General features: G+C 52.8%; 1 protein-coding gene across 2 annotated transcripts; it reads right to left on the bottom strand.

Moving 5' to 3' along the window:
• Window positions 1–666: 666 nt before the first annotated feature.
• Window positions 667–11,014, bottom strand: REN (renin). Of its 2 annotated transcripts, XM_066255158.1 has the most exons (9): window positions 10,883–11,014; window positions 7,698–7,848; window positions 7,033–7,156; window positions 6,316–6,434; window positions 4,939–5,135; window positions 2,540–2,659; window positions 2,023–2,167; window positions 1,701–1,799; window positions 667–1,102 (listed from the first exon to the last, which is right to left on the bottom strand). In XM_066255158.1, exons 1-9 carry the CDS (start codon window positions 10,978–10,980, stop codon window positions 941–943), a joined length of 1,215 nt encoding a protein of 404 aa, XP_066111255.1. In that variant the 5' UTR covers window positions 10,981–11,014; the 3' UTR covers window positions 667–940. The 2 variants fall into 2 exon arrangements, with proteins under 2 accessions (XP_066111255.1, XP_066111256.1); XM_066255159.1 differs by lacking the exon at window positions 2,540–2,659.
• Between the last annotated feature and the right edge of the window lie 1,190 nt (window positions 11,015–12,204).

The following is a 12,204-nucleotide window of genomic DNA, read 5'->3' as shown; positions in this document are numbered from 1 at the left end:
CTTCCTGCTACAGGAACTAGACATTCCTGCAGACAGCTCAAGTGGTAGGAATGGGAGAAAGTTTCATCCTGTTCCCAGTTCATGAGACAGAGAGAGCAGTGTGTGTCTGTGTACCTGGGCACATGGCCCCATGCCAGGGTGTGGGGGCTCTCCCTGTCAAGGTTTGCCTGCTTGTGGCAAGGTAGAAAGCCCCTAGGGCCCGAATCTGATGGAGTGGATTCTAGTCTTGATTTTTTACACTTCACTGAGAGATTTCAGCCAAACGCCTAACATTCTCCCAACCTCAGTTTCCCCATATGTAAAAAGGGAATGTCAATCAGATCTCTGCTGTTCCACTTTTTAGGTGGTGGTACCTTGGACTGCACTGTAAATAGCTCTCGGGGTGGAGGTGGGTGGGGGTTGTGTTAGAGGTCTACAGTGCAGGAAGAGGCAGGCCTGGCTTGCTCAGCAGTGCAGAGCCTGACCTTGGGGCAGGCTTCCATGAGCTGGGAGCATCTTTCTGACCCACAGCCCACTGTCACAGCATTAGCCTTGGTCCTCGAGGGGCTAGAGGGAGAAAGGGGCTGGCTCTCTGCAAACTTCTCAGCCAAGGTTGTGTAAACAACTCTATTTGAGCCCTGCAGACATCAGGTGAGTGTGTTTGTCATTCTGTGCCACATTCCTGTCTGCACGTGATCACTTTCCAGAGTGACAGAGGTTGCCCTTCCTTCTGGTTCAAACATTAGTGGACCCAGGTGCAACAGGGCTGTGAACATGAAGTCTTTATTCCATTTGTCCTCAAAGCAGGGAAGAGCTGATGCTGGGGCAGGGCAAACATCCAGGAGGAACTCCACACCCTATACCCCCACATGAAGACACAAGCTCAAGCAGGGACGGTCTTAGAACGGGCTCCAGCTCTAGGCCAGGGCAGGGGGGAGGGGGCGCAGGGCAGCAGAGGGCCTCAGTGGGCCAAAGCAAAGCCAATGCGATTGTTACGCCGATCAAATTCTGTGTAGAACTTGCGGATGAAGCTGGCTCCCAGGACCCAGACAGGCCCGGTGGGTGGTGGGACGTCCAGACCATGGAGGGCCAGTGTGCACAGGTCATCAGTACTGTAGGGATCCTGGCAAGAGGCACACAGTTTTCCCCACTGCCCAGCATGTGACCGTTCTGCCCTCATTTTGCCTGACTCCAGCAGCCTTCCTCAGCAACATCGCCCTAGCACTCCCCCCTCCACACTGCACCTCCTTTGCATCCTGGACCGCACCCCTCTGGGATGCAGGCGCTGTGCTAGACGCTGGGCACACAGAGCAGGAGGCACTGCACTATATGAGTTTGCTGTCTGGCAGAGCTGATCCTGAGCAAGTAAGTCATTTAACGTCTTTAGGTCTATTAAGTATAAAAGGGGGATTGGAATACAGGAACACGGCATTGATTAGAAAACAGACAAGGCACCAAGCACAATGATTCCTAAACTTGGCTGCACATTGGAATCACCTGGGGCTTTTGAAAACATGCTCAGGTGCTGCCCACGGAGGTTCTGATTTAATAGGTAGGCGACGTGGCTTGCTGTTGGGATTTTAAGAAGCTTTCAGGTGACTCCAACAGCGAAGTTTGAGAGCTGCTGGCCTAGTAGGTAGTCTGTCATGATGACCTGTCGCTTTCTGAGGGCTCCTGCCCACCCTTCCTGCCTGCTGCCGGAGAGCAAAGTGGAACCTCACCTGTAGTGCGTAGTCTGCACTGGTGAGGGTGTAGACTCTGCCTCCGAGGTAGAAGGAGATGTCAGGGAGTGTGGGCACCTGGTTACAGTTCACCACATACTGGGAGGAGAGTCAAGGAAGGCCCTTTTAGTATGTGGGGGCCTCCTAGCAGAGACACAGCCCTGTGCCCAGGGAGGACCCAACCACACATGAAAAGTGTGAGAGGTGAGGAGTTGAAGGCTGGAAATGGCCTCATTTGGGACCTAATGGTGCCTGGGGTGATTTGGGGGTCTGGACCAGGTAGCACTCCCCCACCCCTGGTACCACATCTCTAGCTTCTTACTTCATCTGTGCTCAGCTCCTTGGCCCCCAGAGTCTCCATGAGCAGCCTCAGGGAGCTGGTGGGACCTGAGATGTAGGACGCGCCAGTATCCACCACCGCCGTGCAGCCCTCCTCACAGAGCAAGATGGCTGACCTCACAGACACCCTGGGAGAGGCCATAGTCAGACGGACAGACAGACAGACTGATGAGCACCACCAGGCTGCACAGCTCTCCAGAGTGACCGCAGGTGACGGGAGGCCATGCTGGGGGTCCAGTGATGCAGTGAAGGATGTGTAAGGCAGGAGCTGGAGGAAGAAAGGTACTGCCCTTCCCTCAGCATGTGCTTAGTGACCCTCTACCTCCTCCCACCGCCCCTCACATCGCAGTGTTCCCCATCCCTAGGCAGAACAAATGTTGGCTGTGCCTTAAGAAGTCCCTGCACCGTAAGAGGGCAGGATGGCAACGTTGCCCCTTCCCCGCCCCACCCGCGGTAGCAGCAGCATTTTTGGAGAGTGGAGAGGGTGGAGGATATCTGACCCTTTCATTTTGATCTGCCAGGAGCCAGTCTTGCTGATGCTCACGTAGTGAAAATTCCCTTGGTAATACTGGGGATCACTGCCTCCCAGCACAATCTCTCCCCCCAGCAAGTGGGAATTCCTAAAGGAAAGATCAAAGGTTCCTGGAGACCTAAGGACCTCAGCACAAGGGGAGTTGGGCCCGGGTTCAGGTGGGGCCCAAGAAGGCAGAGACGGCAAGGCTGGGATGCTGGAGCACGTGCCGCTTCTCCACTTCGCCCCTCCCCTAGCCCAAGTCGTGGCGTTTTCCCCCATGAAAGTCCAGCTGCACCCAATAGAGCATCACCATCGAGGTCACAGAAAAGAACAGGCATCAGGACAAATAGTAGAGAGCAAACAAGACACAAATTGGCCCCAACCTCACTTGGGTTTCTGTTTGGGTTTGGGTTTGCTATAGGTTGAACGGGTAAATGTGGGTTGAACGGGTATATAGGAGGGGAGCTGTTGGGGGGGGGGCATGAGGAGAGTGGGAAGGAGGGGCAGAGGACATCGGCATCCAGCAGAGCCTAGGCCTGTGAAGTGAGTTTTGGGCAGGTGGTGGGTATGGTTCTGGGCCAGGTGCTCTCGAAGGTCTGGGCCATGTGGGGCCTATCATCTCCTTACTTGGAATTTCTGCAGAGAAAGAGACACAGTAGAAAGGAAGCTTTTGTTTCAATAGAGCCTCACGAGCCTGGTGGTGGTGGTGAGGGGGTACTTTGCACTCTTCTTACCCCTCAGGCAAGTAGGCAAGTGTGTCACCAAGAGGTGAAGTCACTTGCCTGGAGTCCTCCAGCATTAAGTGAGATGATGGGGGTGGGGGCCCTTGGGCCCAGTCTAAAGCTGATCCCCATTGCCTTCCTCCCCTCCGACCTACACAGTACCAACCACGGTTCAGTGCCTACCGTAGGGCTGGTTCCTCTGTGTATGTGATGGGGTTTCCAGCATTTAAAACCAGCAGCATGTGTACATGCTTTTGTATATACAAGTGTGTAGCTATGCACATGCTATTTGTACAAGTACAGTTAATTGCACTTTTACAAAGCTAGTATGCATGTGTGTGCTGGTACAATTTCTCTCTGCCCCTCTCCCAACACTTAAAGATCTCTCTGGATGTTCCCTTCCATCAACAAGGCTGCCTTCTTTCTGGTGCTGACCCTCCTCCCTTCCATGGTTTGTTTCCTGGCTCCTGTGCCCTCCATTGTCATCTCTTTTCCCACATTTTCAATCTCCTGCTTTCCCCTGCCTTCCCTCCACCTGCAAGCATGCTCAGCTTAGGTATCCTCTAGCAGTCTAGCTGCTAAACACCCACCCTCCTTTTCCAGGCTTCTCTCTTTATCTCTACCTGCACCCCTATCTGACATCCCTTTCCCTGTTGAATTTCTCAGGGCAGCCTACATCTGCCCTTCACTTCCTGACACCCATATTCACCGGTTAACTCCTTGCCATCCTGCTGGGCTCCACCTCTAAACCAGCTCTTCCGAGACTCACCTGGCTGCAGAGCCAATTGGTAGCCTTTTCTCAGCATTTCCCTTTCTCTCACCAAACCAGACATTTCATTTAACACTGAGCTGTCTCTGGAGTCTGACCCTCCCCTCTGTCCTCACTGCCACTGGCCTGGTATTCTTGCCCTTCTGATCCTTGTCTCTAGCTCAGACCATCTTTCTCAACCCAACAGCTTGGAGCAGACCGCAAACCTGGCCAGCTCCCAGCCGACCTGCACAACAGCTCAGCCTCGAGTTGGAAAGCCCCGCAGTTTCAGCCCTGTGCTACCTGCTGTTGCATCGAGGTGTCATGTTTCTTGTCCTCCCTGCGAGACTGTAGGCTCTGAGAGGGCCAGACTCTGTCTTGTACATGGTGTTCATGGTTGTACCTTAAGCACCTTGCACAGGGCTTGGCCCACAAGTGCCCAATATTTATTGAACCATTGAATGAGCAAATAAATGAGGGAATTAAGGAATGAATGAGAGCATTTCTCTGTGTGAGAGGAACCATAGGCCCTGAGAGGGAAGGCCCCCAGGTTACAGCAATCCTTTTCCATCACCCTTCCCCGTTCCCTCTTGTTCCCAAGCAGTGCTAACAGACCTTTCTATAGTGATGGAAATGTTCTCTGTTTGTGCTATCCGATATGGTTGCCAGTAGCCACTGTGGCTTTTGAGCACTTGAAATGTGGCTAGTGCGACTAGGGAGGGAATTGGATGCCAAATTGTAGTTAATTTCAATTTATTTAAATTTTAAAAGGTGGCTTCCATATTGGAAGCTCTAGATATGGATGGAATACCACCTAATCATGAACACGTCAGGATCCCGGTCCAGCTCTCCTCACTCTGCCAGCTCTTCTGCCTCCTTCCTCTTCCCTCCCCCGCCGCTCAGTCCCAGGCCCACCTGCTGTAGTAGACAGAGAAGACGTCCTCCTTTAGCACCCTCTGCGAGAGGATGTGGTCAAAGACTGGGGTGACCCCACCAACGGCCTGTGCAGGAAAGCCCATGCCCAGAACCCCATCAAACTTGGCAAGCATGAAGGGCATCAGGGGTAGCTCCGTGACCTCTCCGAACGTCTGTGTCACCGTGATTCCTCCCACCTGTGGGAGGAAGGACCAGAGGAGACCAAGTCCACTACCCAGCCGACAGCTGGGTTCTAGTCTGGGCTTCCACAGTGGGGGCCTCGGGGATGCATGTGTTCCAGTGTATAGCAATTGGGGTAAGCTCATTTCATCAATCCCCACACATTTCCGCTCTCCTAATATGCGTCTAGGGCCCAGTGGTCTGCAAACCGCGGCTCGCGAGCCACATGTGGCTCTTTGGCCCCTTGAGTGTGGCTCAAAGGCCAGCTTAGAAGGACCCTAATTAAGTTAATAACAATGTACCTACCTATATAGTTTAAGTTTAAAAAATTTGGCTCTCAAAAGAAATTTCATTCATTGTACTGTTGATACTTGGCTCTGTTGACTAATGAGTTTGCCGACCACTGGCTAGGCTGTTGGGTCTACAGAGAACTGGGGCTGCCCAGTGACTGGAAGAAACAAAGGCTGAGAGGGTGGTGCTTCCAAGCAGTAATAGAAAAGCTACCAGGAGCTCCCAGGCCCCCTCCCCAATTGGCCCAGCTTTCACTTTGGCAGGACTGGGTCTCAGGACCCCACCTGCATTTGGCCTGTGGGTTTCTTCAGCACAGCCTGGCCTGCCTTTCATGTTCCTTTCCCCCTGGTTTCACAGACAAGGGGAGGGGTAAGAGCTCACACTGACTTCCTCTCAGGTTCTATGAGTAGCCCTTCCCTATCTCTGACAGACCAGGAGCTAGAGAAATCCTAGAATGGAGAAGGGATCAGACACAGGCCAAATGGAAAAGAAAACCAGGCCCTGACCCTAATCCTATATTCTAGCCTTAAGTAGGACCTTAAATTCTGTGACCCTAAAACTAACCTGACCACAATGCCAACAGGACAGCTGACCCTATCTCTGACACTGATTTCAGTCTGGGGCCTGGTGAAGAGTTCAGTCCGAGCTAAGTGACCTCTGGCAGGTCACTTGAGTGGAGGCTGCAGGGCTCAGACAAGCCCTATGTGTGAGTTAGATGCAAAAGTCTGTATAAATCACCCAGTGCTGAGCCAGGGGCTCAGGTTTGCTCTGTCCAGTGGCAGAGCCTGTCCCCAGACTCCAAGGGCATGGGATGGCATCTTCCTCAAGTATGGACCTTAGAGTGGCAGCTGAAGTCTGGAGACAAACAGGGCAGGGGGTCAGATGACCTGGGCTGGTCCCACTTACAGTTACCATGTCCTGGCTCAGGAAGCCTTTGACTTTTCCAGATCCATAGTGGATGGTGAATTCCGTCCCATTCTCCATGTAGCTGGAGGATTCCGAGGAGTCATAGAGGCTGTGAATCTCTGAGAGAGGGACATAGGCTCAGGTCTGTCCCAGAGAGGTCCAGGCAAGGGGGTTCAGAGGCAGGTGCATATGGGTACGGCTTCTGTGGTTGAGGACTTAGGTGCAGGGAGGGGGTGGTCCTGAGGTTGGTTGAGGGCTTGGGAAAAAATGTGTTTTATCAATCCAGGAATGTTTTTGGGGCCCCTGCTATGTGCTCGTGTCTCTGAGAATTTTGCCTCTAATGAAGCATTTTAAAATAATTCCCAACACTGGGGTGAGGAGAAGATTCTGGTTACAGTGAGCACTCAGTAAGAAGTTGTTGACTAGGGAGAGCGTGCCTGGAGGGCCAGAGAATTCAGTTCTCTCTCAGTCTCAGCAAGGGTGAGAAATGGCTTTCTTGGTGAGCTGGGGTCTCCTGAAGCTTGTTGTTTTGCCTGGGATGGTCATATTCAGAAAATGGGAGGCATTTCCCTCTCTCCTCTCAGGGGCAATGGGAGCAGAGGCAGAGAGGAAGCAGCTCAGATGGCAGCAGGAGGGGTCTAGCTGGGTGTGAGGCAGGACTGCCCAGGCTTGGCAGGCGCGGGGCGTGGGGACTGACGCTGCGGGTCTGGGGCTCACCACAGGCTGAGTAGAGAGGGCTGCACTTGGTGGAAGGCACCCAGAGGTTGGCTGAGCCTGTGTCGAAGATGACTTTGAAGGTCTGTGGTGGGGTGCCAATGCCAATCTCGCCATAGTACTGGGTCTGCGGGGATGAGAGAAGGAGGCGGCAGGAGGGACTTGGGGAGCATCGGGCCTTGGCGTCTTGCTCTGTAACCCCCCCCCCCCCCGCCTTGGCACTTGTGGTGAGACCCGGCAGGTCACACAGCCTCTGTGGGTTTCCATTTTCCAGCAGGGCCTGAATGGTAGGCTTAGCATCGTCTTATGACTTCCCAAGAAGTGAGACAAGAGGGCGAAATAAAAGTACTGAAAACGAAGTCAGTAGGTTCTCCAGCCCTTGAGAAACCACTCAGTGGTTTGTGCTGAGCCTAGTCACAGAAACGTGTGTCTGAGCTCACATCTCCTGTCCCAGTGACTCCCGGGCTTGAGGCCCAGAGCCTGGATTCCCAGTTCTAAACCTAACCCTCTTTCCTGCCCCCCCGTGCCTCAGGCTTTCAGCTGTAAAATGGGAATTTGGTAGGGTGCTTAGTGATCCTCAGCAACTCGGTCCAAGACAGCCAGAAAGAGTGAAGAAAGCCATAGGCTCAAGAGGGAAAGGAGACAGGAGGGCCAGGGACGGGACTCACGTCCAGGTAGTTGGTGAGGGCCACGGGAGAGGTGCTGTTGCTGACGGAGAGTCTCGCGGGGAACTGGCTCCCTTCAGCCCTGAGCCTGACCACATCCACACCGCGCTCCTTCAGGCTTTCCCGGACTGAGGGCATTTTCTTGAGGGAGATCCTGGCCCAGAGAAGAAAGGAAGAAAGAGAAGAGCTCTGTACTCCCCCATAATAATGGAAGAGCCCTGGGGACATCTAGGACCATAACTCCTAACCTTGGCCCAGGCACCTAAGAATGACTCTTGTGCCCTTAGGCCTCTGAAGGAGAATTTACAAACCTCCACGAGTCACCTACACTAGTAGTAAATAACCCTCAACTACCTTCCTCCTATTGTCTAATTTTGATCACTGTGAGGCCACTTGTTCATTCATTCATTCATTCATTCATTCCATATCACATGTTGAATACCTTCTCTGTGACTACACGGAGCTGGAGACTAGAGATATAATGATGAAGGTCATAGCTGCCTTCAAGAAACTCCATCAGGCAGGAGACAGAGGAAGAAACACAATGACATCCCCCTTAACTAGAGGAAGGCTGGGGGTGCCCCCTCCAGCTGGACAGGAAGAGGCAGTGCCACATGAGACCTGTAGGTGGCAGCAGACACCGGCAGCAGCCTGAGGGTTGCTGAATGCCTGGGGCAGGCGCCCAGCCAGGACTATGGGGTGGAGCCAACCAATTGAATTGGGTTGGGCAGGGGGAGAGAGAGAGACCACATCGCCAGAATGCCCGTGCACCCTGTCCTTGGAAAGATGTGCCTTTCTGAGCCTAATCCCCGTCCCTAGGCTTTTTGTCCTGAGACCTTCCTACCACCTTTGGGAAGCAGAATTAGAGCCTGAAAACTCACAGCATACTGAACTGCCACTCCGCCATGTAACCTCATGACAACCCAGCTGACTAGGGTTGTTCTTACTTTGTAGGTTCACAGCGATGAGGAAGCTCAGAAGTACTGGAACAGGGACTTGAAGTAGCAGCTGTCCCTAGTTCCCAAAAAGGGCCCCCTGTTTTGCAGAAACCTGAAGGAAGATGTTCCTAGCTGCTGGGGGAGGCCGCGGTGCGCGCGGGGCGGGGGGTGGAGGTGGGGGGTTGGGGGGATGGGGGTTGGAGGTGGGTGGGGGGCGGGGGCGGATCGAAGCCTGGGGATTTACGCAGACTCCCTCTTCTCAGCTTCCAGTCCTGCTGTACTTGTTGTCTCCCCTCATTCTACCTACCCCGTCATGCCCGTGACTATGAATACCACTTTTATATACCGTATGGAAGTCACATTTCATATGCCTGTCTGAATAATATTTTAATGGGCATAACGTCATATATCACAGTTTACTATTCAAAAAGTATTTTTGCAATTATGATCTTATTCAATTCTCAGCCTTCCTGAGAATTACCTGGTGGGTAATTTTTTTTATTCCCGTTTTACAGATGGGAAATGGAGGGGCAGAAAAGGCTTGACCTCAAAGGAATGAATGCATTTCTCGCTATTTACTCAGAACAGAACAGCCTCTGCTCTTGGCCTTCACTTTTACCATTTTCCTTTCAGAAAGTCCCTCTCTTCTCACCCCACCACAAAGTTCTTTTCACATGCCAGTGAACTCCAATTCACCCTGACCTCGCGTTTGCTTAGGCTCCTTCTCCGTGTCCCATGGTGGTCACAGCCTGCACCACACCCCCAACTGCTCACAGAGGTGGTGCTGTCCGGTAGTGAGGACACAGTGGTGGTGGGGACATGCTTGAATTCCTTACTCCCTGTGTAATTCTGAGCAACTTGCCTAGCTTCTCTGGGCCTTGTCTGAGCCCCTGTGACCTCCTCTCTAAAAATGAACTTAATGGTAGTACCTACCTCGGAGAATCAGTGCACAGATTAAATGAGCTGCCCACCATGAAAACACCTTGAGAAGGGAGTCCTGTCTTCAGGTCTCCCAAACTGTCTGGTATAATGCGTGGCCCATAGCAGGTGACCAAATCCTTATAAGCTGTATTCCAAAACATGACTCCCTCTCCACTCCTGGCCCCATCCTACTTTTCTCTTTGAAGAGAAAAAGAGAATGTTTTTACCTCTCTCTGCCTTCACCCTGGGGGTGGAGGCTACACCCAGACACGTACTGCTGGGGCACCCCAGCTTCTCACCCACGCCCCCAAACCAGCTGTTGCTCTTCGGAGCCTGGGAGCAAGGAAAGAGGCTTTGGAAACAAAAGGCCCAGTGTGTGTCAAGGTTCAGCCTCTACATGTGACCTCTCTGAGCCTCAGTGCGCTCATCTGTAAAATAGGATTGTTGGGAAGATGATTTGAGATGAGAAAAGTGAAATGATTCTGTGAAACGCTAAGCATTTTATATGCTTCGCAACTATTACTTTTTGTAAAGCCCGCCCTTTTACCTGAAGCTCTCTGGTGCATTTGCACTCCCCAAACAGAAGCCCTTCCCCACTGGACTCTGTCCCACCGGCCTCTCTCCTTTGTAGCCTGAATGAATGAATTGATTGTTTCCGCAGGGCAGCACCGCCTGAGCTAGGTCTCTCTCCTCTCTCCCTTTGGGCTGCCTCAAACCTTTCCGTGATGTTTGTAACAACTCACCCTGCAGCACTGCCCCGCGGGGCTTTGATAGTGTGCTGGCACCATGCACAGGCTTGACCTGTGCCAGCCCAGTAACTCTTCAAAGCAACTCTAGAGAAGTGGGTGCTGTTATTGCCTGTTTTAAAAATGGTAAACTGAGACCGGGAAAGTTAAGCAACTTGTCACTGGTTCCAGAGCTAGTTAGTTCTGTTAGTGGAGCAGAATTTAAACCAGATGATTCAGCTCTCGAAGCCTTGTGGGTAAGCACTATTTTATGCTTCTTCCTTGGTAGACTTAACCATACCACAGCCTTCTTAATAATTAGGTGATGACCTCCTCACAGGCTGGGAGGTGCCAGCGTGTCTTGCTCCTCTCTGAGTTCCCCCACAGTGCCCAGTAGGGTGATCTATGCCAGAAGCAAAAGGCATGGCTTCCAGGACCCCAGGGCCACTACTGGCTGTGGGTCATTGGCGAGGCACCCGACCTCTCAGACACTATACCTCCCTGCTCAGCTGGTTGTGAGGACTGGATGACATCACTTGTCTGAAAGCCAGCAGTATTAGGAAGGTGGGAACCCCCACACCCTGCCACCCTCTGCCCTAGTTACCTTCGGAAGGCGCCAGCGTCCGTGGGGAGACTGAAGGTGCAGGAGCCCCAGAGCACCAGCAGAAGGCCCCAGCGAGGCATTCTGCTCCATGGGTCCATGCTTCCCCGGGTCCCTGGCTCTCTCTGGGATCCACTGAAGCCTTGTGGCTCCCAGAACCCTTCTCCTTTTATACTCTCCACACTTGCAATGGTGGCAGTTCTGCTGTACCCTGATTTATTACCCCAGGGGAGATGGCAGGGCAGCCAGCAATGAACTCTCCAGCAAGGTGGGTAAAGGGTAACCAGGGTTTTGATGGAGCGGAGGAGCTAGAGGAAGTAGGGCTGTGGGAATACAATGCTGTATCCAGTGACGCCAGCAGCCCAGTCTCGACCTGGCCCTCTGTGACCCCTGCAGGGGACAGAGGCTGATGAGAAACAGCACTGCTCAGGAGCAAGATTAAGGCTGGGACAGGCCTAGAGCCTGAGTTTCCAACCCTCAGCAAGACTCTACCCCATGCCCTTCAAGCTTCATCCCCTGTATTAACCTTGGCTATGGCCTTCTGCCAGACTGCATCTCAGTGTTCCCATCTGGAACATGGGTGACTCCTCCTGGGTTACACACCCTGACGAGCCAGACCCATGGCCTCTCTGCTGCCACCTTCCAGGCCTGTCAACAGTGGCTATTTATGGGAAAGCGCACCTAGCATAGCCTGCAGGGAGCTGGGGACAAAACTGTCTGTCCTCTACTGACCTAGTGTTGATGGGAGAGAATGGCAGCTCTCAGGGGCTTAGGGAGGTTTTTGCAGAAGATAGGTTGGGGCAGCTGCTCTTCCAACTTCTAATCCTCTTTCTGCGTGGCCCTAACTTTCTTCAGGACACTGTCTCTGCCTCCTTTTAATTTTCTTGTAGTTTACAAGCAGTCTGGACAAATCCCCAAGCCTGGTCTCTGAATCCCAGGATGGGTGTGATTTCTTCACACCCGGGGCTCTGCCCAGACTCTCCCAGCTTCTCTCTGCTAAGTCTTCAGGGCCCACTTCAGTGATCACCACCTCCTCCATGAAGCAGGCCCTGCTTTAGCCAGAACTGACTACAGCGTGGTACAAGCCCTCTTATGCAAGCATAGACATCAACTGTCCTGTATCCAAGTTTTTTTCTGTATGTATGCATCCTCCTCTTACCCAAAGTGGTGCTTAATACCTATCAAATGAATGAATGAGTGAACTGTGATGGGCAGTGCAAAGGGTCCTGGGCTAGTTGTCAGGTACCTAGGTTCTCATCCTGACTCTACCACAAACTTGCTGTGTGACATTAAACCCCTCCCTTCCCTCTCTGGGCCTCAGTTCC

The sequence above is a fragment of the Saccopteryx bilineata genome, chromosome 2, assembly GCF_036850765.1.
Source record: "Saccopteryx bilineata isolate mSacBil1 chromosome 2, mSacBil1_pri_phased_curated, whole genome shotgun sequence".
NCBI lineage: Eukaryota > Metazoa > Chordata > Mammalia > Chiroptera > Emballonuridae > Saccopteryx > Saccopteryx bilineata.
This window is presented reverse-complemented; position numbering and strand designations above follow the sequence as displayed.